General features: G+C 35.3%; 1 protein-coding gene across 10 annotated transcripts in view; it reads left to right on the top strand.

Moving 5' to 3' along the window:
- TBC1D5 (TBC1 domain family member 5) overlaps window positions 1-25,323 on the top strand; it is a 553,318-nt gene that overhangs the window by 303,636 nt on the left and 224,359 nt on the right. For all 10 annotated transcript variants that reach the window (XM_037736376.1, XM_017522211.2, XM_037736379.1 and 7 more), the window contains 4 exons: window positions 12,540-12,648; window positions 14,102-14,191; window positions 14,293-14,367; window positions 15,803-15,870. In XM_037736376.1, the coding sequence (XP_037592304.1) occupies window positions 12,540-12,648; window positions 14,102-14,191; window positions 14,293-14,367; window positions 15,803-15,870 (342 nt within the window). The remainder of the gene's footprint in view (window positions 1-12,539; window positions 12,649-14,101; window positions 14,192-14,292; window positions 14,368-15,802; window positions 15,871-25,323) is intronic.

Genomic DNA, 25,323 nt, shown 5'->3' with positions numbered 1-25,323 from the left:
TTTGACAACCTTCCCATTTAAACTTAATCATCAGTGACAAAATTATGCCCTTACTATGAAGACCCCTGATGTGACCCACATATCAGTATTTACATATGTATCTTTTTCATTGTGGTGACAGTGTTACTTTATATAAACTGCTGTTTTGATAGTATTTAAGTTTTAAAATTCAGTATATCATTGTTTTGTTTTTTGTTTTTGAGATGGGGTCTCACTCTGTTGCTTAGGCTGGAGGGCAGTGGTGCCATCTCAGCTCACTGCAACTTCTGCCTCCTGGGGTCAAGCGATTCTCATGCCTTAGCCTCCTGAGTAGCTGGGATTACTCGGGGGTGCACCACTAAACTTATCTAATTTTTGTATTTTTAGTAGAGTGGGGGTTTCACCATGTTGGCCAGGCTGGTCTTGAACTCCTGACTGACTTCCGGTGATCCACCTACCTCAGCCTCTCATAGTGCTGGGATTATAGGCGTGAGTCACCACACCTGGTGATATATGATATATTTGAATTGATGATCAAAAATTTTAACTGAAAGTTAAAATATTTTTTATTCTTTATTTACTTATTTTTATTTTATCTTATTTTATTTTTTGAGACAGAGTCTTGTTGTGTCGCCAGGCGCCAGGCTGGAGTGCAGTGGCACAATCTCAGCTCACTGCAACCTTCGCCTCCCAGGTTCAAGCAATTCTCTTGCCTCAGCCTTCCAAGTAGCTGGGACTACAGGCACACGCCACTACGCCCAGATAATTTTTGTATTTTTAGTAGAGACAGAGTTTCACCATGTTGGACATGATGGTCTCGATCTCTTGACCTTGTGATCCTCCCGCCTCAGCCTCCCAAAGCGCTGGGATTACAGGCATGAGCCACCGAGCACGGCCGATTTTTATGTTTTATTTTTGAGATGGAATTTCACTCTTGTTGCCTAGGCTGGAGTGCAATGGTGCGATCTTAGCTCACTGCAACCTCTGCCTTCCGATTTCAAGCAATTCTCCTGCCTTAGCGCCCGGAGTAGCTGAAAAATCAGTAGGGGCTGATTTTTCCTATCCTTTCCAATTCCATAGAGCTGACTGCTATACTTGAGCATCTGTGATTTTGGTATCCATGGGGGCCCTGGAACCAATCCCCAAGAATACTAAGGGATGACCATAAATAAAGACAGGTTCAGAAGGAAAAGCCCTCATGCACATATGCTGGAAAAAAAAAAAAAAATAAAGCCACCATGCCTGGCTAATTTTTTTTTTTTTTTTTTTTTTTAAGTAGAGATGGGGTTTCACCATGTTGGCTAGCCTGGTCTTGAACTCCTGACCTCATGATCCACCTGCCTCAGCCTCCCAAAGTGCTGGGAAAGGTGTGAGCCACTGCGCCCAGCCAAAATCTTTAAATCACACAAAATTTATTATGAAATAGTTGATAATGATACAACTGAGAATAATCAGCATTATGTACCTAGATATAGGAAGGAAATCAATAAAGCTGCTATGGAATTAAAAATCTGCAAATGAGAGAATATTTGTAATGTAAAAGATGTCCTAGTATTTGAACATATGGATATCATTTTTATTCCATGAGTATAGATATTATGTTCTGAGAGAGACGTAGAAGTAGTTTGACATAATCTCAAAGACTCTTCTAGGCTACTTTTTCAGATCGAGAAACTAATGCAGATGACATGCCCAAGTGTCTTAACCCATTAGAAGCAAAACAGTGTAGTTGAACACTGTATCTTAAACCTCGTTTTAAAAAAATTTCAATTTGAAAAAATACTTCTAAATTCTAAAGTTCTTTTGGACAGCATAGCTCAACTTTCATAGATCCAGACACAGACTGCTTCTGTATATTTTGTTCAGTTCACAGTAATAAACTTACAATCTCCAAAATAACTACTGTTGTCTTCATGCCCTTTCCCTCACCTTATCGCAGGGCAGCAGTACTTAAAATACTTAATTGACTTTAAACGAAAGTTTATTCTATCCTATGGCCCATTTGTCTTCATTTTAAATTTTCCTTTCCAGGTTTGTTTAGCCAGCCTGTTGCTGAATATGATTATATTAGGTTCATGATCCAAATCTTGGGTCTAGTTATTTCCAGCATTGACCATTTTTGGGTAACCACTAGAAGTAACACTGTCATCACTAAGGATTTGCTTTTCTTTTCTTTTTTTATTTATTTTTTGAGACGGAGTCTCGCACTCTTGCCTGGACTGGAGTGCAATGGCATGATCTCAGCTCACTGCAAGCTCCACTTTCTTGGTTCATGTGATTCTCCTGCCTCAGCCTCTGGAGCTGGGATTACAGGCACACATCACCACATCCAGCTAATTTTTTGTATTTTTAGTAGAGACGGGGTTTCACTATGTTGGCCAGACTTCTCGAACTCCTGATCTCATGATCCACCCGCCTCGGCCTCCCAAAGTGCTGGGATTACAGGCGTGAGCCACTGTGCCCAGCCCAAAGATTTGCTTTTCTAACTGTCAGGTCTGTGGGTGAGAAGAGGGACGTGGGAGGAGGCAGGGGAAAGGGAGTGATAGAAACAGAAATAACCACAGGGAGAGGTAATGAGAAAGACATGAAAAAGAAAAGATTATATCCATATCTAATAGTCTTATTAGTAGCACCATTTATTTAGAATAATTATATAATGTGTTACCTCTCTTACGGAATTAAGTTGACTTATTTAACCACATGTATTATTTAACTTTTAATGTTTATTTCTTTCCCCAGTTACATGAGTATGTATCACTTTATATTTATATCCCTTGAACCTTTATAGTTGTTACTTAAAAATTGAATGCGTATATGAGTGAATTGTTGCCATCCTTAAAACATTTTAAGCTTCCCTGTCCAATATAGGAACAACCGGCAATATGAAGCTATTTAAATTTGGATTTCAATTAATTAAATAAATTAAAATACAATATGTAGTTCTTCAGCTGCACTAGCCATATTTCAACTGCTTAGTAACTGTGTGATCAGTAGTTACCATACTGGAGAGTCAGATATAGAACATTTCTGTCATCTCAGAAAGTTCCCTTTTTCAACCTTTGCTCATCTAAAGGTTGTCAAGTGAACAATGGATTCAGTTAAAATATAATTGATTTTATTATTCCTTAGAGAACGTATTTAAGCATACATGTATTTCCATTTGGTAATATCCTATTAGTCAACACACTATTGAAAAACATGCTTTAAGTCATAGGATTGACTTTTAATTAGGACATCAGGTTTTCCTAAATATAAATGCCTATTTATAAGTAACTGGAAAGTAATTTGTTTTCTATTCTACTAGCCTTTCCTTTATAGTATTGGCTTATATTTTCAGACTGTGTGGCAAATTCTTTATCATATTATAAAATGTTAGATATCAGACCCTTACCAGTAATCATAAATATCAAGGAAAATGAGGCAGGGTGAGGGTAGGAGGAAAGGTAGGAAAGGTCTGCAGGGAAAGGATTTTTTTCCTTATTAATTATACAGGAAGCATTAGTAAACCATGGAATATAAAATATACTCTCTCCAGACAACTTCACAGAAATTGTCTGGTATAGGATCCTTTTCTCGCTTCAGTTCTAAATGCCAGTTCTTTGATCAGTAATCTGATTATCTTTTGTATATTTAAATTATTATACAATTAAAAATGAAAAGCTTGTTATAAAATCAAAAGCTTGTGATACTTTTTTTTTTTTTTGGTTTCCTTTTCAAAAGCATTATTATTGCATTTACCTACTTTAATATGACCCTGGATTTAGAAGCTCTTAAACATTATATTTCAAAGAAAATAATGCCTGTGTTTTTTTTTTTTTTTTAAAGGGAGTATTATATCTGACATAACTGTTTTAACTCAGTTCTTTGTGTTCCTGTGGAAACTGAGGTGGACACTTAAGGCTTCTTAATTTAAAGCTCAATTCAAACCTGAATCAAAACATTATCTTAATTTTAACAAACCTCTAGGCAATGAACTATTCTTTACCTATATTTTAGTGGAGCCTCATCTTATGATAACATGTTTCTCCTAGACATGAAGAAATAACGTTTTAAGCTTGTGTGTAATTGTGCATTCTGTTTTTATATATATTTATGTTTAAGTGATATGCCCTGATGTTTCGTGATGGAGGAGAAAAAAGCTTTAAATAAAAGTAAGTTTTAAAAAATTCGTGATACAGGAGGCAAAAAAGCCAGTACAGTTTCTAATTGCCTTTTAGAGACTGAGTTCCCTCATTACCTGTGATTTAAGCGAAAAATGAGGTAATTATAGATAACATCAGTGTTTATCTGGTTGATCTTGGCACCTGCAGTCCTAATGTTGTAGCTTACCCATATCTGGTGCCACACTTTATAGTCTGATGCTGACATACCTAATTTACACTCTTCATATTTCCATTGATTTTAAGTTAGATGTTCCTTTTTCTATTTGAATAGTATTTTCAAAATCATACCTTTAAAATGGCTTGAAAGTATATACTCTTAAAGGTATGACTGGAATTGTGGTACAGTCCTTTCATTGATAGAAATCTAATGTATTTTGATACAGATTAGAAACAGACTTAAAACTTTACTGACTCCTCTTTTTGTTTGATAAAATAAATATGATCATAATAAATATGGCAGTTTAAAAAACATTGGCATGCACTTTAGGATTATGTAATTGTATAAATCTTTTTCAATCAAGTTCAGCTTTCTTACCTTTTACTTCCTCAACTTCAGATATTCTACCCATCTAACCCTGATCTAATTCTGCCTAAATCCTACTTTATCCTGCCATGGCCATTTTGTTCTATTATCTTACTAGTCAAATTGCAATGAAATAATCATGGTTGGTTGGCTGACCTTATAAACTACACAGTCATCTCTGAGAGCTCCCTCTACTGTGCTCCCCTATCACTATACCTCCCAGACAGCTAGAAACATCTCTCTTTTTTCTTCCGCTATCTATGACTTACTTGTTGTCCTTCCTCAAGTTGAGAATCCCTTCTCTTCACCGCTCAGCAATTTCATTGTCAGTAGAAGCCTAAGTAGCTCCTCTTAACCAAGTATTGGAGATCTTCAGTCTTAAACCATATGTAGTCTCTGACCGGCTTGCCATTATTGTAGTCATTTGGATTTCTTAAGTTAGCCCACAAAGACATTGTTTCCTGTCCACATTAAGCTTAAAAACGGGATAGAAACAATCATATAAAAGTATACAGTGTAAAATTAGTGTTTTCTATAGTGTATCACCATTTGGGACAATGATTCAGAAACTTTCTAGTCCTAAATTAACACATAATTTAGTCATTTATTAGTCATCTAGGTTATAAAAGTATTTAAACAATTAAATTTAGAAGATATTAACAAATTTATAAGATACTGGTTTCACACCAATGTTATGAGCATATCTTGGGAAACTACTATATTAAAATATATAATTGCAAATAGATACCTCATTGTAATCATCAGCTGTATTTATTTAGTGCATATTCTAATTGCTTTCCATGTCAAAATAACCATTGCAGGAGGCTTATCTGCCTAAATAAGTCTTCTTAGAGGGAAGGTATCAATTGCTGCTGCAGAAGTTGACTTTATTTTTTGAGAAATAATTTCATCACTCACAGCCTATGTATTTAATAAGTCACAGTATTCTTTCAAGAGGAACACACGGGTAAGCTCAGAGTTCTTTTCAACATGGTGCTTCCAAGGTAGCCAATACTAATCTATTAACATTGGCCTGAGAAATGAAACCTACCCATCTTCACCTTTCCCTGCTGATTGTTTTCAGGGACCCAGTATCTGCAAGTTAGAGTAGTTGCCACTAGATGGCACCAATGCTTTGTTAAGGAAATCTTTAGGGTCCAGGTGGCTAATCTATGCCATTTAAGGTTTTACACACTCAAATACCCAGGTTCTTAACTACTCACAGCTGCTACTGTTAACTTATCATCTTCTCAGTCCAACTAGTAAAAAGTTATCTGGATGTCCTTGGACTTGATATTCAAAAACTAAACATCTGAGGAAGAAAACAAGGGTATATTTCTATCCTGCCTTGTTGTCAGAGGTCATTCTTGCCCTTGGTGTCTGGAGAATCATGTTGGCCTTTAGTGGTTACTTGTCTTCATGTTATTCCAGAAAGATGCCTTTCCTATTTCACATTTCTTTATTCTCTTGACAAGTTATTTAATTTTTGTGAACCTTACTTTCCTCATTCATAAAGAGGGTTTAAAATATATACTCTAAGAGCATTCCTGCAGAAGTTAGAAGTCTCTTACCTGAAATATTATAAGTGGGGTTTTTTAAAGCATTTCAATGGCATTATTGTCAGATTTTTGCTGTTCAGGCACATTGTAAATGTATATTTTTTTATGTAAGAAATTAAGCAACTGCATTTTCTTAATTTTTCTTAATCAAACTGAAATATTTCACCATTACTATTGTTAATCCAGGTCATCCTCCAACTTCAGGAGCAGGTTTACCATTCATATTTGTGATTGTAAAAAACTTTCATTTTGATTCTTCTCCCCTAAGGGCTAAACCTTTCAGCATTTTGCCCTCTGAAATCTGTTTAATGTTTCATTAGCTCAGTTCTTTGCAGTAGTATTTCAATGTCTATGGTGCTACTGTTATTTTATATCCTGAGTTTTAATTTTGAAGTATCAAACATTTCTTTCCCCTCTGTACTACCAGAGTGTTTTGCATGAATCATTTTATTATTGGCTTATACATCCATCTGTCCATGCTTTAACTTTGTGTGTTTTAAAACATATCCTGTGAGTGCTAAGTTCATCGTAGGCACTTAATAAATGTTTATATTACTTGGTGTTACAGTTTATTGATGAAACAGTATTCCATAGAAAGGAAAAACAATTAATATATTATCTTGTAGCCTTTATGCTCCTCTGTTGTTTGAGCTGTTCATCAGTTTGAGTTGCTATGCCTTAATTAGAACTGTTAAGTACCCATGAATAAATTTAAATGATTGTAAATTTCAGAGATAATGTTTCCAATTCACATGCCTCAGTCTTCTTTTCTCTGTACCAACACTGTAATCAAGGTACAGGGTCTTATTTAAGCTAACAAATAATTATCCTTCATTACATAAGTAGTATGTAACTTGACCTTAAAAGCCTGCTTAACTTGACAAGATGGCAATGAATCTAGCCAACAGCTGTGCCTGTACTTTCACAATTTCTTGGTACTTTTGAATAGGAGCTGATTTTGGAAAAGACTGGAGGAATCATTGCTTCATACTTCCCTCTCTTATCTGGAATTCTTTGTGTTTTCAGTTCACAGAACTTCATGGTGTCTCACAAATTATGATTCCTTTTGGGTTCAAAACATACATTTGAGATCTGTGCTTGTTGTTCATAGACTATAAGCTATTTAAATATATTTATGGTTTTTGAGATGCGTATACATACCCTGGAGATATTTCGGGTTCAGTTCTAAACTGCTGCAGTAAAGCAACTATTGCAACAAAGTGACTCATATGATTTGTTTTTTGTTTTTTTAGTACATGTAAAAGTTATGATTAAACTGTCATCTATTAAGTATGCAATAGCATATGTCTAAAAAATATACATACCTTAATTAAAAATACCTTATTGCTTAAAAAAAAATTGCTAAGGATCATCTGAGCCTTCAGCGGCTCTTCATCTTTTTTGCTGGTAGAGGGTCTTGCCTTGTTGATAGCTTCCCGCTAGTCAAGGTAGTGGTTGCTGAAAATTGGGTTAACTGTGGCAATTTCTTAAAAAAAAAAAAAAAAAAAAAAAGACAATAATGAAGTATGCCACATGGATTTGATCTTCTTTTCAATAAAGATTTCTCCATAGCATGAGATTCTGTCTGATAGCATCTTACCCAGAGTAACACTTCTTTCAAAATTGGACTCAGTCTTCTCAAACTCTGTGGCTGCTTTCTAAGTTTATTAAATATTCTAAGTTCTTTGTTGTCATTTCAACAATATTCGCAGCATCTTCACCAGCAGTAGATTCTATCTCAAGAACCCACTTTCTATGCTCATTCATAAGAAGCAGCTCCTAATTCATTCAAAGTTTTATTATTCAGTCACATCTTCAGGCTCCTTTTTTTTTTTTTTACGATGGAATCTCGCCCTGCCACCCAGGCTGGAGTGCAATGGCGCGATCTCGGCTCACTGCAACCTCCGCCTCCTGGGTTCAGGCAATTCTCCTGCCTCAGCCTCCCGAGTAGCTGGGATTACAGGCACGCGCCACCATGCCCAGCTAATGTTTTGTATTTTTAGTAGAGACAGGGTTTCACCATGTTGACCGGGATGGTCTCGATCTCTTGACCTCGTGATCCACCTGCCTTGGCCTCCCAAAGTGCTGAAATTACAGGCTTGAGCCACCACGCCCGGCAGGCTCCTTTTCTAATTCTAGTTCTCTTGTTATTTTTCTCCATCTGTGGTTACTTCTTCACCTGAAGTCTTGAAACCCCTCCAAGTCATCCATGAGGACTGGAATTAACTTTTAAAAACTCCTGTTCATATTGCTATTCTGACCTCCTTCCATGAATCTCTAATGTTCTTAATGATATCTAGATAATAAATCCTTTCCAGAAGATTTTGAATTTACTTTTCCCAGATCTGTTAGAGAAATCACTATCTATGGCAGCTATAGCCTATGAAATGTATTTCTTAAATAATAAACCTTCAAATTAGAAATGACTCCCCAATTCATGGGCTGCAGAATGGATTTTGTGTGAGCAGACATGAACACAACATTAATCTCTTTGTACATAGTCATCAGAGTTCTTGGGTGATGAGGGATATTGTCAATGAACAATAATATTTTGAAAGGAACCTTTTTTTTTTTCCTGAGCAATAGTTTCCAAAAGTGGGCCTAAAATATTCTGTAAACCATGTTGCTAACAGATATGCTGTCATCCAGGCTTTGTTATTCCATTTATAGGGCACAAGGAGAGTAGATTTAGCATAATGCTTACAGTCTCTAGGACTTTCAGAATGGTTAACAATTGGCTTCAGTTTCGTTACCAACTGCATTATCCTGTAACAAGAGAGAAGCCTGTCCTTTTAAGCTTTAAAACTAGGCCTTGGCTTCTCCTCCCTAGCTGTGAAAGTCCTAGATGGCGTCCTCCTTCAATAGAAGGATGTTTTGTCTACATTGAATATCTATTGTTTATTGTAGCTACCTTCAGCAGTTATCTTGGCTTGATCTTCTGTGTAACCTGCTGCAGCTTCTCAGTCAGCACTTGCTGCTTCACCTTGCAATATCATGTTATGGAGATGGCTTCTTTTCTTAAACTTCATCAACCAGCCTCTGCTACCTTCCAACTTCTCTTTGGCAGCTTCTTCACTGCTCTCAGCCTTCTTAGAATTGAAGAGAGTTAGGGCTTTGCTCTAGTATTAAGCTTTGGCTTAAGGGGATGTTGTGACTGTTTTGCTTTCTCATCATTCATGAGTTTATTGGAGTAGCACTTTGGAGTTCCTTTAAGAACTTTTTTTTTTTTTTTTTTTTTTTTTCATTCACCACTGGGCTACCTGTTTAGTGCGAGAGACCAAGCTTTTGGTCTAACTTGGCTTTAGATATACCTTCCTCACTAACCTTAATTATTTCTAGCTTTTTGATTTAAATTGAGAGACCTATGACTCCTCTTTTCACTCGAACATTACAAGGCCATTGTAGCATTATTAGGGAGGTTCAAGGAGAGGGAAGAGACTGTCTGTTTAGTGTCATGGCCAGAACACATACATTTATCAGTTAAGTTCACTGTCTTACATAGTTGTGGTTCATTTTGCTTCCTAACAGAATAGTGACATCAGAGATCACTGATCACATGTCACCGTAACAGATATAGTGAAAGAGTTGGGAATATTGTGAAGATTATCAAACTACAACACAGGAGACACGAAGTGAGCACATGCCGATAGACTTGCTCAATGCAAGGTTGCCGCAAACCTTCAGTTTATTAAAATGCAGTACCTATGAAGTGCAGTAAAATGAAGTGACATAAAATGAGATATGCCTGTACTCCTCTAATGTACGCATTGCTAATTTTATCTTTGAATATTGCTAAAAACTAGACAAAAAATTTGAACATTATGAGATGTCAGTATGTATGTGCAGTATGAGACAGTATGAGATGCAGTATTGAACACTATGAGATGTCAGTATGTATGTGTAAATGGATTAAAGTGGGGGAAAAAAACCCACAAGATTTCAATGAATATTTATTTAGTGTTGGAGTGGCTAGTAATTACTTAAGCAAGAGAAAACAATGGAAAGATCAATAAGAGAAAATAATGTTAGATCTTAATTATACACAAATTTTAAAAGCCTTGATATATTGAAAATTAAGACAATTGGGTTAAAAATTGGCTGATGAAGGCATGATGTCTTTAATGTATGAAAATCTTCTCTCTTTAATCAATAATAAGACACTAAAATAAAAGCAGTTTAACAAAAATATTAATTTTTAAAAATATGGGATATGGACACACTAGCTCACACCTATAATTCCAGTGCTTCAGGAGGCTGAGGAGGGAGAATCATGTAAGGCCCTTTGTAGACCAGTCTGAGCAATATGGCAAAACCCAGTTTCTACAAAAAATTACAAAATTAGCCAGGTATGATGGTGTGTGCCTGTGATACCTCCTGAGTAGCCTCAACTACAGTGGAGGCTGAGGTGGAAGGATTGCTTGAGCCTAAGGAGTTCAAGGTTAAAGTGAGCTATGACTGCACCACTGTATTCCATCCTGATGACCAAGTGAGACCTTGTCTCTTTTTAAAAAAGGTGAATGAGAGAGAGAGAGAGAGAGAGCGCACGCACACGAGAGAGAGCGTGAGCACTCTCTGAGGGCTTTTCATGTATTTTTGAAATTCTCATAATAATTATTTTAAGTAGATTCTATTATTATTTCATTTTACAGATGAGGAAACTAAGGCACAGAGAGGTTAAGAAATTTGCCCATGCTTGCATTATCTAGTAAGTAGCTAGTAAGCTGTGTACCTTTTCTTACTGCATGGCTGTCTTTCTGATCCCAAGCATGTGGCTCTGATATCTATTCTCTTAACCCATTATTCTGTACCGCATAAAATGGGCAAAGCGCAAAAAGCAGATTTTTACAAAGGAAGCAATAAAATGACCTAAAAGCATGAACAAGTTTTTAGTTTCACTAATAGTACAAGTTAAAGTAAAACCAATTTTTTAAACTGATAAAAGTGATGAGAATAAGACATTTTTGTGCAGTGGTGATAGAAATGCATTTCTTCTAGCATAGGTTGGAATGTGTGTCTCATTTAGCAAACTTAGCCAGAAGCCACTATTGGCAGAAGGCTTGGTGTGATTGAGGATCACAGCCCTACTGGGTTAAAGCTGGAAGTTCTGCTGGTGGCAGTAGGGAATGTGTCATTGTCTTTGGTCACTCTTCTGGAACTGTGTGGAGAAGATGCATTTTGTGCCATAGTCAAGTTTTGAACTTTTTGTGTACAGTTCATTATTCTAAGCATAGCTTGCAAGTTTATCATTTCTTAAAATGAGTAGGGTCTAGCCAGCGACAACTGCGTGCATATAAAACAGAAGAATGATTGAGTGTATTAGTGGCTTTCTTTTTCAGAAATCTCTCTTAAGATATTGCCGTCAGGGTTTCAGCTTTGATAATAAATGTTAAATTATATGTAAATTTTATTGTGATATGATGGAATTTGAGAGAAATTTCATAAAGCTAATCTCAGTAGCCTCTACTCAAATGATTCTTAATGTTTAGTTTAGTGCAAGATGCAGGGAACATAGGTCTAATTCCTTTATTCAAACTCAGTAAATGGTTTGGGACAATTAATTTCCAATTGTTTCCCAGTAGAGCAGATTTACTTGTATATTAATGAGGCACAGGTGTTAGGCCCCTGGTGTCTGCATGCCTGGGAGGCATATTTCAGTTGTTTATCTACTCAGCCATAGGTACTGCAAGGTACTCAAGCTTGCCTTTAACAGTTTTTACAGTGAGGCTTTTAAATTTTTTGATTTTTTTTTTTCAAATTTGCCCACACCTGTTAAAATTTTAAAACTGATCATTAGAAAGAAGTTGCAATTTCAGTAGAAGTGGCACTAACAGTTAAAGTAGTCTTCTGTTATACTTTACTGTCCAGCCTGACATTACAGAGAAATGGGTTCATTTAAACAGATATTTCACATAAGAAGCCAATATAATCAATGTTACATTTCTTTGTTGCATATTTTTGGGGCAGGTATGTTTTCGTCATTGGCTAAAACAGTCATATATTTATATTAATATTCATTTTTTTCTTGTTTACTCACTGAACTGCACTATCAACACTTTAGAGGAAATGGAATAGCCTCCGTAGACATTATGAATTTCAGTAGCTGGCGTAATTATAGCTATCTACATATTCATTAAATCTGCAGAAGAACTGTGTCCAAAAAGACAGCCATGCATTCAGAAACAGTATACAACTAAATATATATGTTTTAAAAGTTGCATTTTTTAGCCTTACTTAAAATTAATTTCCCATAGTACTTCTCTCCAAGCAGAGGAATTTTAACAAAAGGATTCTCATCCTTTGGTTTCTTTCATATAGGAAAGAATGGGAAGAACTATTTGTAAACAACAATTACTTGGCAACAATAAGGCAGAAGGGGATTAATGGGCAGCTGAGAAGCAGCAGGTTCCGCAGCATTTGCTGGAAGGTAAGAAGAAAATATTTATTTACAGTTTCTGGTTGCAATATATCAACACATTACCTGATGCCCTAGAAGATTAGCCATGCAGGGATCACTGAATTTTCCAAGAGACTTCACTCCCATTACTTTGATCATCTATGCTTATAGGACATTTACTAATAAGGTTGAACCACCTTGCTCCTGAGTAAGTGGTAATGGCAAAAAGAGTCATATGAAATAACTATCTTTTCAACTGTTTTGATGGTACCAAATTAAGAGCAACACTTTTACATTCCCCAGAGGCTTTTGCAGAAATTCTTGAAGTTTTTCAGGAAAAGGCAATGGTGGGGGATTAACTTTTAGGTTCATATTATATCAAGTGCCATCATTTAGTTATCTTCCCTTTGTTCTTCATAAATGGCAGCAGGAAAATATTTTCCACATTTCTTTTAGTAGAAACACAAAATGAGGGGTGGCGAGAAGTGGAAGGAAATTGGATCACTCTCCTTTAGAGGAAAAGGTACACTGCTTACCAAAACTAATAATAATAATCTATAGTATCTTTTTCATTGCTGTGAAATATTGTTTGTTTTTGTTTTCTAAACATGAATTTATTTAGGTTTAGACTTATTTCTAGAGTGACTTCTATCAGAAGTTTTTAGGATTATCTGCATAAATTAAGCTTACCGAGTCTGTGCAAGTAAAGACAAAAGAAGCACGTAATAGACAGTTTTAAATTTAATAATTTAGATTTAATAATTAAAACACATTTTTCTTCTTTTAGATGCAGGCATTAAAGGCAGGAGACCTGCTGCTAGAATATTTGTATACAAATATTTGTGCCCCACCCCCATTCCCTGTTGTTTAACTTTTTGTATCTTTCATTTGTTAAAAATAAACCTAAATCCAGATTTATTTTAATATTGTATTAAACTAAATTAAATCAAATTTGTCATTTTAAGAATGTTTGTTATTTTCATAAGCTGACTGCCAGCTTTAAATTACATTTTTTCTGTAAAGGGAATGCTTTAATGCCTCAGGCTGTGCCCCCAGTGAGGCTGCTGTTCACTATCTTTTACCTGCTTGTTTTAAAGCAAAACCTTAGTGTAGTAATTCCTTACCAGACTTTGTGCTTCTTAATAATCCTCTACCACTCCCATTAAGACTGGAATGTAAAATGTGAATTATATTTGAACCTCAATGAATTTTTCTTCCTTATTAATGTAAATCTGAAGGGGAGCTTGATTCTATTTTGTGGTGTAGCTTTTGTGATCTTGCTTTTTGGCCTTTGGTCACTTTTTGAGTTTTCTGATTATATATTTCTTAAATATCTCCAAACAAATTGTTAAGGACTGGGATGATGATATAAATATGAAATATCATGAATATTGTCTCCGATTTTCAGGTGGTTCAGTTTGGCATAGTTTTACATTTTATATCTGATGATTTTTACAAAAGTTTCTTCTGTTTTTCTTGACAGCTATTTCTTTGTGTTCTTCCTCAAGACAAAAATCAATGGATAAATAGAATTGAAGAATTAAGAGCATGGTATAGCAACATTAAAGAAATAGTAAGTAAACTGTACATTTAATTAACATAAGTGTTTTCTTATGTACACTTTAAAGTCCAGTAGCCGTTGATCCTTGTGTGTGTTTTCTCTTTCTTAACTAGCATATTACAAACCCAAGGAAGGTTGTTGGCCAACAAGATTTGATGATCAATAATCCTCTTTCACAGGATGAAGGGGTAAAGTTCATCTTTATTCATATCTTAACCTCTTTTACTTCTAAGAATATGTTTATGTGACTGGCTGCCAATCACCATAAAAGCAGTATATTTCATGCCATTTTCTTTACTCCACATATAGTACCACCATATAAATATATATGTGTACACACAGACACACACACACTGTTCTAGGAAATTTATGATCTATTTCTGTGGAATGACAATGCAAAGAAGTCCTGGGATTCCGTAAAAACTAAGGGTAAAATATAAGAGCATAAAAATGAGAATAGAATTGTCTTGTCAGGGTGGCAATGGAGAACTGCATAGCTAAGGAAAGCCTCCCTTCATGATAAAAATAAAGAAGGGCTCACTTAATAGGGTTAACTCACAGGAAGAAGGAAGTAACCATTTCTAGTAAGTCTATGAAGAAGTTTTTAAAATATCAGGTTTACTTCTCGTATGCTAGTGAAGAGAAGGAGTAATTACTACTTTAAAGCTATTGTGTAGCTTTACAAGTGTTAGTGCTCTAGTTTTTGCCTATTTACCTAAAAACACATTTTTTCTTCTAACACATAGTGTTAGCATTTCTCTTACTTGATACATAAGTATTTATAGAGTCTTCGGTATAAGAGCATACAATGTTAAGTAATTTTCAAAACCTTTCCCTTAAATTCAGATTTTAAAATGTATGTAAAAACTTACTGGATTGTAAACCAAGCTCTGCAGAAAACTTTACCTATCTTTCTTAGTGCATTGGGAATTCAGGTCAGGTTCAAGCTGGGGATAGTTGGCCCATGGGTCCTGCTGTAATCCAAGCACCTTTTTATTGTTACAGGGGTAGTAGCAGTAGCACATGTCAGTGAAAAGTATTGTTCACTTTATATAGATAATAGAAATTTTAAGAATATACATTAGTTTCTCATTATTCATAGGGGATTGGTTCCAGGCCCCTCATGGATACCACAATCTGCAGGTGATCAAGTTTCTTCTATAAAATGGCATAATATTTCCATGTAACCTGTGTACATCCTCCTGTATACTTTAAATAATCTCTAGATTACTCATAATACTTAACACAATGTAAATGCTAAATAAAGTTGTTATACTGTGTTGTTTTTAATTTGTATTTTTTATTGTTGTATTGCTATTTTTAATTTTTTCCTGATATTTTTGATCCACAGTTGGTTGGATTTTTGTTGTGGAACCTGCAGATGAGGAGGGCTGACTTTATACAATAATATTAAACTGGAAAAAATTGATATTAGAATAAAGATGTGTTTCTGAGATTAAACTAGATTTTAATAAAAATTACCCCAGTCTCAGGTTTTTTATCTGCAATGTGAAATGGTAACTCAGAGAAGAATAAATTTAACCATTTAAATTATTAAATCAAAATTATTAAAAGTAAAGCAAAGATGTGAGACTACATAATAGATTATTTTCCTTATTATAGAGTCTTTGGAACAAATTCTTCCAAGATAAAGAACTTCGATCAATGATTGAACAAGATGTCAAAAGAACGTATGTAGAACTATTTACATATTACTTTCAATAATTGAAAATTGTTGCTATCTCTTTCTAATTTTAACAAAACACAAAATCTACAGAGGCACATTAATTGAATGCAATATTCTCCTTGTATTAATGACAAACTTATTTTGACAAATTGTGATAATAAGGATTGTTTTCTACTCTAGCAATACAGATTTCTATGTTCCGTTTTAAAAGTAAGTTACATTTATAATATTGATGATCTTCAATAATATTTAATTAGTTTTATCAATTTCCAAGTTCTTTGAAGTCATATGCATCTTTTTAAGGTTATATTGTATAGTCATATTGTTGTTGCCAGAAAATTTTATCCCTTACTTTATGCATTTGAATCCCCTTCCAACCAAGTTACTTGTTATATGACAACTGTTATTCTTGCCCTGTGTATGATTTTTCTTCCTCTTGAAGCTATTCAGGTTTACAGACAATCTCTTCTTTCAGTCTGCTCAGTGTTTATTATATAAAAGAGTAATTTCTTACTTAGCTTAATGTCCATAACTTTGATATATTCGACCTCATCTTACTGAGTCATATGGTGAGAAGTAAATGCAATTTGTCTCAGAAGATCGTAGGTAGGGTCCAACTAATAGATGCTATAATTGTGGGAAAATTACTTCAACATCTTTCCCTCCCAGTGTCCTCTTCTCTTAAATAGCAGTAACCATATCATAGGATTTTTGTGGTCAGAATAGTAGTAAATTAGTTAGGTTTACACTTTAAACTGTAAATCATTGTATAAATGTTAGTAAACAACGTAATCCTTAGGATCTGGGATTAGGTATGTGCAGAATTATCAGTATCTCTAGTGGCTTCCTCCAAGTCCTTCTCCAGCTTTGCCTGTGTGCTCTACTTCTAGTTCAATTCCTACTAAACCTTTTATAATGTCAGGGCCGCTCACTGTCTGATACTCATTTCTTTGCATGTCGGAAACACTGAATAATGAGATGACCTGAACTACTAAGTTTGTACTACATATTTAACAAATAAATGTTCTTTTAAATGAAAATAATTCAGAGGAATCATAGATTTAGAGTACAATGAAACCACGGGTAATTATCAGTGGTAGTAGAGTATGGGGTGAGAAGTATGGGATCATTTTGATTAGCTTGAGTTATCCATTTAACTCAGGAGTAACCCAGTTAGGGAAGCCACTCTCAGAGATGTGGGTGATAGTGCTTGGTCTCTCTAGTATATAGATGCAGAAAGTAGAGCACCATTGTATTAGCACACAGGAGTCCTGGCATTCAATGAATATTTGAATAAAACAAAAGAAGGAATTTCCTCAATCATTTAAGTATATAGGTAAACAATGGTAGTAAACAGGCCTTCTGAAAACAAATTGTGCAGTATATATTGTTAACCAAACTGTAAAGGTATCTCTTTTTTAAAATGCTAGATAGTTACATTAAAAACTTGCCAACTTCAGATTGATCTGTCTAATGAACAGGATTATAAATAATCTCTCTACAGTTATCAAATGGAAATGGAGGGGCCACAGCGCTGGTGCCAAGTCACAGAGTCAGAGGCCATGGGGGCCAGATTGACTTAAAGAAATAGCAAACAAGAAAGGGGGAAAATAAAATTCTGATAGCCACACCAAATAGGCAGTGATACTGGGAATTTGTTTATCATTTTGGTTACTCAGTTCAAACATTTCTGCTTTGTTATGAAAGAAAGTGTTCTTGAAAACTTCTATATTTTCTGTTTTTTTCTTATAAAAATGCAAGATATATACACAGATATATATATACATAATACGTGTGTGTGTGTATGTGTATGTATGTAACTAGTGTTTTTCTTAAAATGTATCTCTACTCGTGTATTTTAATTAAAATGGCAAACCACTGATTCAAGGCAGGTAGCTAGGATGCCCTTTAGTTAATAGCATAGTAGGGAAGTGTGTTGTTCAGAGTTCTCTAGAGGGATAGAACTAATAGGATAGATGTATATATGAAGGGGAGTTTATTAAGGAGCGTTGACTCACGTGATTGTGGTGAAGTCCCACAGTAGGTCATCTGCAAGCTGACTAGCAAGGAAGCCAGCCTGAGTCCCAGAACCTTAAAAGCAGGGAAGCTGACAGTGCAGCCTTCAGTCTGTGGCCGAAGGCCCAAGAGCCCCTGGCAAACCACCTGGAGTCTGACGCTGAAGAACTTGGAGTCTGATGTTCGAGTGCAGGCAGCATGTACCACATGAGAAAGATAAAGGCCAGAAGACTCAGCAAGCCTTCTCTTTCCACCTTCTTCTGCCTGCTTTGTTCTAGCCATGCTGGCAGCTGATTAGATGGTGCCCATCCAGATTGAGGGTGGGTCTGCCTCTCTGAGTCCACTAACTCAAATATTAATCTCCTTTGGCAACAACCTCACAGACACACCCAAGAACAATACTTTGTATCCCTCAATCCAATCAAGTTGACACTCAGTATTAACCATCATTGGAGGGTTCCATATCTTCTCTTGAAGACTCTCCCATGGCTCTCTCCACTTTTAGATTAAGTCTCCTTGTTATTTCTGTACAAACACTTAGCTTGTGAGGTAAGGCAATCAGTCGTATTTTAAGACCACCAAATTATTTAATTGTAAAAGCTGAATAGCTTGTACAAATTTACGACTTTACATCTTTATAAGGCACTACATGATCTAAAAGATATGATTTTTATTTCAGTCTATGAGGAATTTCCTAATAAAATAGGGAAGGAAAAGAAGTATAGCCCAGATAAGGTTATAAAGTGTTACTTGTCTAATAGCCTTTGTGATAAGAATTTTTTTTAATGTATATTTATGGAGCATCTGCTGTGTTCCAGAATTGCCCTTTGCACTGTGGGGAACAGAGTGGTGAATAATGCAGACGGGATGCTGCTATCACAAGTTGTATAATTTAGTGTGATTTGGGGGAGACTGGTGAGACAACAAGCATCTATAGATAAAGAAGATAATTACAGAGGATGATAATTCCTTTGAATAAATAAAGCAGGGTAACTGGATAGCTAGAAGGAGAGTAGCCAGTGGGATAGCTGTGGCTACTTTAGGAATAATGATTGGAGAAGACGGCTTTGAGAAGATGACATTTGAGCTGAGATGTGAAAAAATGTAAAAGGCCAGTCACATGAAGAACTAGGGCAAGAACATGTAGGCAGAGGGAGTAGCTAGGGCAAAGTTAGTTTCTCCATGAAAATGAACTCAGTGTTTAGAGGAACAAAAAGAAGGCAGGTATGGCTAGAGAAAGTGCTTTAAAGAAGGAAATCTGAGAGGAGAGCAAAGGCCAGACAGTCTTGTGGAACACAGTAAAAAATAAGGATTTATTCCAGTTGCAATGGAAAGTGTTTGGAGGACATTGGGCAGTGGCATGATACCTAAAAAGATAATTATGGCTGCTGTGCAGTGGGGCGAAGGTAGATGTAACAATGGAAGCTGGAAGGGCAACTAGGAGTCTATTGGAGTATTTCAAATTAAGTAATGTCAGTGATTTATTAGACTAAAAATGTAATTAAACCAGGAGTGGGTAGATAGTTCAGGAATATGTATTTTATATTTTGAAATACAAATTTAGGGGATCATTATATGTAGTTTTCTCACATTCATCAGTTCTATTCCATTTTTATTGCTCTGTTTCAGATCCTTTTTACCTCCTGTCTACAGTCACTTAATCGTTTGTTTCTTGGGATCTAGTGTTTTTCCACTTCCAGTCCATTCCATGCGTAGCGGCCCAATCACTCTACTCAAAGCACATTTATAATCATGCTATGTGCCTAATCCTGAACTTTCTATGACTCCCTGTGGCCTGAAGAAGAATGGACTCACTCAGCTTCTCTAATTCATACCCAGTTCCCTTTTAGACAAGGGCTTCTGGCATTATTCAACAAACAGGTTTTGTGCTTTTCATTTTCCATGTTGTGGAATTTTTCATGCTCTCCTCTAGTGCTGGAATGCTGCTTCCCTCCTGTTTCCTGTTAGATTCCTGACAGCTCATTATTCAAGGCCTGAGTTCATCACCTGAGTTTATGAAGCATTTTCCAATCTTGGCAATTAGACATCATTGGTGCCTAGTCTGTGTTGTGGAGAATTTTCTTAATAACTTTTTAATATTATTTAATTCTGTTTGGTTTATATTTACTTAGGTCCATCTGTCAGTGTATTCAATACATTTATATTAATCTCCTCAGTGTACCAGGTACTAGAGATGCCAAGATAAATATGACATGGACCCTTAAGAAGCTTACAGAGAAAACAAGAAAAAAAAAAAGTTACAGTGCAGGATTACTAGTGCCATTAACAGAAGCAATATGTACAAGATCTCTTGTGTTAGCCCAGGTCTTATCTTTCAGACCTGTGGTAAACTCCTTGAGGGCATGGACCTAGTCTTGTTTTTGTCGCACTGCACATCAACAAGTTGATGCTTAATAAATGATCGTTGATTGTGAAACTTATCACTGATGATCAGTGTTGTTCAATTTTAGTAATTATCTCAAACATCTGTAAATTTTCAGAGACATAAGCACACTTTAAAATATACTATTGTCAACTTTCTAGTATGAGTTTAAACAAGATGATTTGATTTCATGAGCTGTGATTTTGCCATCATTATTTAATTTATTTGATCTGGTTATGTCACTGTATTAAATACTATCTTCCCCTTCAGCCAGTTTTAATATTCTTTCATGTCACTAACCCTTTTTTGCCTCAAAGCGTTTTGCATTCATTTCAGTTTTATCTCAACCTAATGAGGTTGTTACTATTCCCATTTTTATTACTGAAGAAACTGATAATCAAAAGGTAAATCAAGGAATTTCCATTTACAGCTTTCCAATTTAGAACTTGCATTGTCTATTCTGAACTAATTTTGCCATGTTTCAAAAGCTCTAACATTAAATGAAATTCAGTATTATTTAAAATGGTGGGAAATAATGAGTTCAGGATAAAATATGATTTCCATATTAGATGCCAAAGAAGTATGTTATTTGGTCTATCAAGGTCTATTCTAAAAATATATATGCAGCATCTATAACATCATTTGCAGATTAACATATTTATAAGCTATTGCCAAATAGTCTCATCTTTTCTTCAAATGTGTTTTCCCTCTCTCTTGAATTAAATGATTACATTTCTTTAACTGACTTTTATAATTGTAACTTTGACCATGTTTGAAAGTTTATCTCATTGCCTATTGATATGCTGTCATCATCTTCAATATCTGGTCTTTTGTATTTCTAGTTATTGTAGTTAAGATTTTAGGTAGCTCATTCATAATTTAATTATTCTTTTTCTTACTTGTATCTCCATGGTGAGTTTTTAAAGATGCAGCTTTCTTGGGCCAGGTGTGGTGGCTCATTCCTTTAATCCCAGAACTCTGGGAGGCCAAAGCAGGAGGATCACTTGAGCCCAGGAGTTTGAGACCAGCCTAGGCAACATGACAAAACTCCACCCCTACAAAAAAACACAGAAATTAGCCAGACGTGATGGCACGCACCTGTAGTCCTGTCTACTTGGCAGGCTGCAGTGGGAAGAGCGCTTAATCCCAGGAGGTTGAGACTGTAGTAAGCTGTGGTCACTCCAGTACACTACAGCCTGAGTGACAGAGTGAGATCCTGTCTCAAAAAAAAATAAGTGACTTTTTCATTTTAATGCTTCCTTTTGTTTATAGTATATACGTGTGTCATGCTTCAAACATAATCTATGTAAGCAAATTTTGTCTTCTTGGTTTTAAAAATCTTATAATTTGATATTTTGCAACCAAACTTTGTCCCCTCAATTTAAAAAATCCGATCGTTTGATATCTTCTGGATTCATTAATAATTGTTTGCAAGAGAAAAGGAGCAGGTAGAGAAGTAAAAAAAATAAATTCTTTAAATTCTTTTTTAAAAATTATAGATATGTTCTGTACTGTTTGGTAGACACGAGGCACATGTGGCTATTTAAATAAAATTAAAAAGTTTTAGTCTTCACAGTAGCTACCTTAGTCATAGAGCTGATAGTGGCTACTGTATGGGACAACTCTTACAGAGGATACCTCCATCCTTAACAGAAAGTTCTGTTGGACAGCGTTGTGTAGATAATTCATTATTGTGCTTGCCTCGGCAGCACATATACTAAAATTGGAATGATAATTCATTATTGTTATATTTTTGTGTAGTATATGATGTAAATGTCTACATTTTACTTTTTATTCTTGTTGAACTGTTAGATATGGCCTTTGTGAAATATTTACTTTTGTTTCTTTTCTTTCTCCTTTAGAAAACTCCATGCATTTTTATAGTAAATAAGTCTTATCTGAATTTTTGGCCAAATGTAATTATTATGTTACATTGTAGTATGTGGATGGAAACTAGATTTTTTTTTATATTAAGCGTATTCAAAAGTTATTTTACTGAGTTATTTTATTGCGTTTTTTTGGTTTTTTTTTTTTTAAATTTAAAGATCCTCTTTCTCAGTTCCTATTTTGAAAAAGAAATACTCTAAGTAATTTGGTCCATTGATGTCACGCTTTACAAAGTTACGATGTCCTAAATATCAAGTATCTCCTGCACAGTTTCCCCCAAACCCATTTTTTATTTAAATAAAAAACAAATTGCTCAGGGAAGAAGCATTTTACAAGCAATTTCAGAGCAGAATTGATTTTGGTGTGTGTTAATGCCGACAATCTGCCCAGTGTTAAAATGTTAAAGAGAAAAAAAAATACAAGCTGCCATATTCCTGTGATCACACCAAAATAGCAGCTTGTATTTATATTTTCAGTCTCCTCGAGGTGGACTGCAGGCACACATGAATGAGTGGATGTACTTGGTGTTGTGTTGTGATTTTATTTAATGCAGGCAAAGTACATGCTTGTGCATGCACGACCAGCCCTCACATATGCACTTGTTCACAGCCGAGAAAGTGAAAACTACAACACAAGCCGCTCTCTAAGAGTTGTCGGCAACCTGTGTGTGTGTTTCTTAAATATTAAAGAGGGGGGGAAAACAGATTTTCAGGAATATGAGAAATAATTCTTCTGTCAAATGGCCTATAGTCCTTCCTCATTTGACACTTAAGGTAAAACCAAAATAATTGCTATTGCATATGTATATTTAGTATTTTCCTGTACTGCTCCTGTACTGGTTTAAAGTATATTTTTCCCATTTCTATTTCATTTAAGCATGCAAATTCTTAGCATTCATTTATTCTAATTTGTGAGATTTTTTAAAACTTAAAATTTTTTTTCATTATTTTAATGAAAATATAGGTCTGTTTGCTACAGAACATATATTTGCAGTGCTTTCGTTGGCACCCTGATGCTCCTAGTCTTTGGAATTTGGGAGCAGTAGTACCTAGGGGCACACAGTTATAGGGGTACCCTCTGAACTGCTGACCAATAGAATTTTTGCTTTTCAGATTTTCTTTGTTTTAAATGAGCCCAGATTTTTAAGGACTATTTATAGTTGCAGATGTATATGATTACGAGACGGTTAAAAAGTAAAGTTTGGTGAGCAGTAAAATAATATCCCATTCTGAAATATTTCCAGTGGGCATAGCCTGTTAGGTGGTGTAACGCAGTCTTTTTAGAACATTTCACCAGATTTAGAATTGAACCAGCTTTGGTCCTTCAGGGGTAATGCTTTGTATTTAATTTAACTTTTTTCTTAATTATTGAAAATAAAGAAATGTATTTTCAAATCTTCAAAATAAAGTCTGTATTTCCATTTGTGACAGTCTCGTCTTGCACTGAAAGTACATATACAGTACATCTACCTACATGTATGCTTTTTCCTAATTTTTCACCTTTGTGGTAGGAACAGAAAGATGTTTTTGGAGGAGTGGGGTTAAAAGCTTGTTAAAAGATGAAAACCTCTACTTCAATGGTGAGAGATCCCATCTCCTGAATAGCAGCCACACCTGCCTTCCTTTTCCCGACCTTGTATCCTGTTGTCCCAAACCCACCTTCCTCCTCCCCTCCTTTTTTTTCTGCTTAATCTTCTCAACTGTATCTTACTCCACCTTCATTGTTAGCCTCTTGGAGATTTTTCTGCTGTCCCCTTGGGCTGAGTCCTACCCATTGTCATCACAACAAATTACTACTTTCTTTTTTTTCATTTTACAAAATTAGTATTCACCTCCTGTTTATGAGCTATGAAAGCTGTATGTCATTCTTTTGTTCATTCCAAAAATAAAGACAGCAGAACCCTTTTCAGGTGTTGCTTTTGCATTGCCTTCATACCCCAATCCCTGATTCCATAGTCTTAATTTTCATTAAAGATTTGGTTTTTTGCAAGGTTTGTAGGTGTATTTGTTCATTCAGCAAATACTACTTGAGAAATTACTGTGCCAGCTACTGTTTTAGAAGTTGAAGATTCAAATAAACAAAAGACTGCCTCTTCTGTTCTTTAATATATAATGCATACTTTATTGTAATTATCTTCTTTTAAAATTATCTGTAAGATTTCTGTGTTTTTTCTCCTAGATTTTCTTGAGTTCATATGTTTTGTATTTTCATATTCCCCAGTACCTGGCACCTATTAGAAGCATTTGTGTCATCAATAGTCACCTAGTAAAATCCTTTTATTTTGCAAAGGTGACAAGTTGAAGCTTGGAAAGAAGGCATGAATAAGCAAATATAACTTGTTAATGGCCAAATGGAATTGGTGCCTGTGACTTGTTTTTCCACTACTCTATAATTTATGTTAATTTTGTTTGCCTAGATTTAATGCTTATTCGGGAAACATTTATTAAGTACCTTCAGTGTGCAAGCACTTTGTGAAGCAAATGGGACAAAAACATAAATGAATCAGTATCTCAAATCTTATTCAAAAAGTGGTGGAGACTAAATAAGTAGTTACTGTTTCTGCCCTGTGGGTTTGCATATTGGAATGCGGTGTTTCTCAACCTTGGAAATATTAACATTTTGGACCAATTCTTTGTTTTGAGAGATTGTTTTGTGCACTGTAAGATGTTTAGCCGCATCCCTGATCCCTCCCTGCTAGAGGCTGTGAGGCATGCTTTTAAAAATCTTTCTAAGGGCCTTTTGTCTGACTGAAGGGTTCTCTATGGCATCATCTTAGAGCTTTCTGAGATCTTAACGAAGGCTTTTACAGTAACACCTTTGATTTCATCTTTAGGTCTTGCTTTTCTGTCTTCGTCCTAGATTTCATCTTTGCCCAGAAGCAGTGAGTTAATGTTGGCATCATTTGCTGTCTTAAGAGGCTGGGAATGAGAAAAAGCTGAATTTTCAAACCAAGCGAGTTCTAGCATCTTTATGTTTACCAGTTATTCCTTTTGTTTTTTTCTCGTCTTTCATTCTACTATAAGTAACACAAATAAACCATACAGCACCTTCAGCACTCTGCCTGGATATCTCCTTAGCTAGATCACTCAGTTTCTGTGTTCCATATAACTCAAAGCTATCATATAGCCAGATTTTCCACCACTGCATAATAAGGAACCCTTTTCCTCCATT

The sequence above is a fragment of the Cebus imitator genome, unplaced genomic scaffold (assembly GCF_001604975.1).
Source record: "Cebus imitator isolate Cc_AM_T3 unplaced genomic scaffold, Cebus_imitator-1.0 Scaffold24, whole genome shotgun sequence".
NCBI lineage: Eukaryota > Metazoa > Chordata > Mammalia > Primates > Cebidae > Cebus > Cebus imitator.
This window is presented reverse-complemented; position numbering and strand designations above follow the sequence as displayed.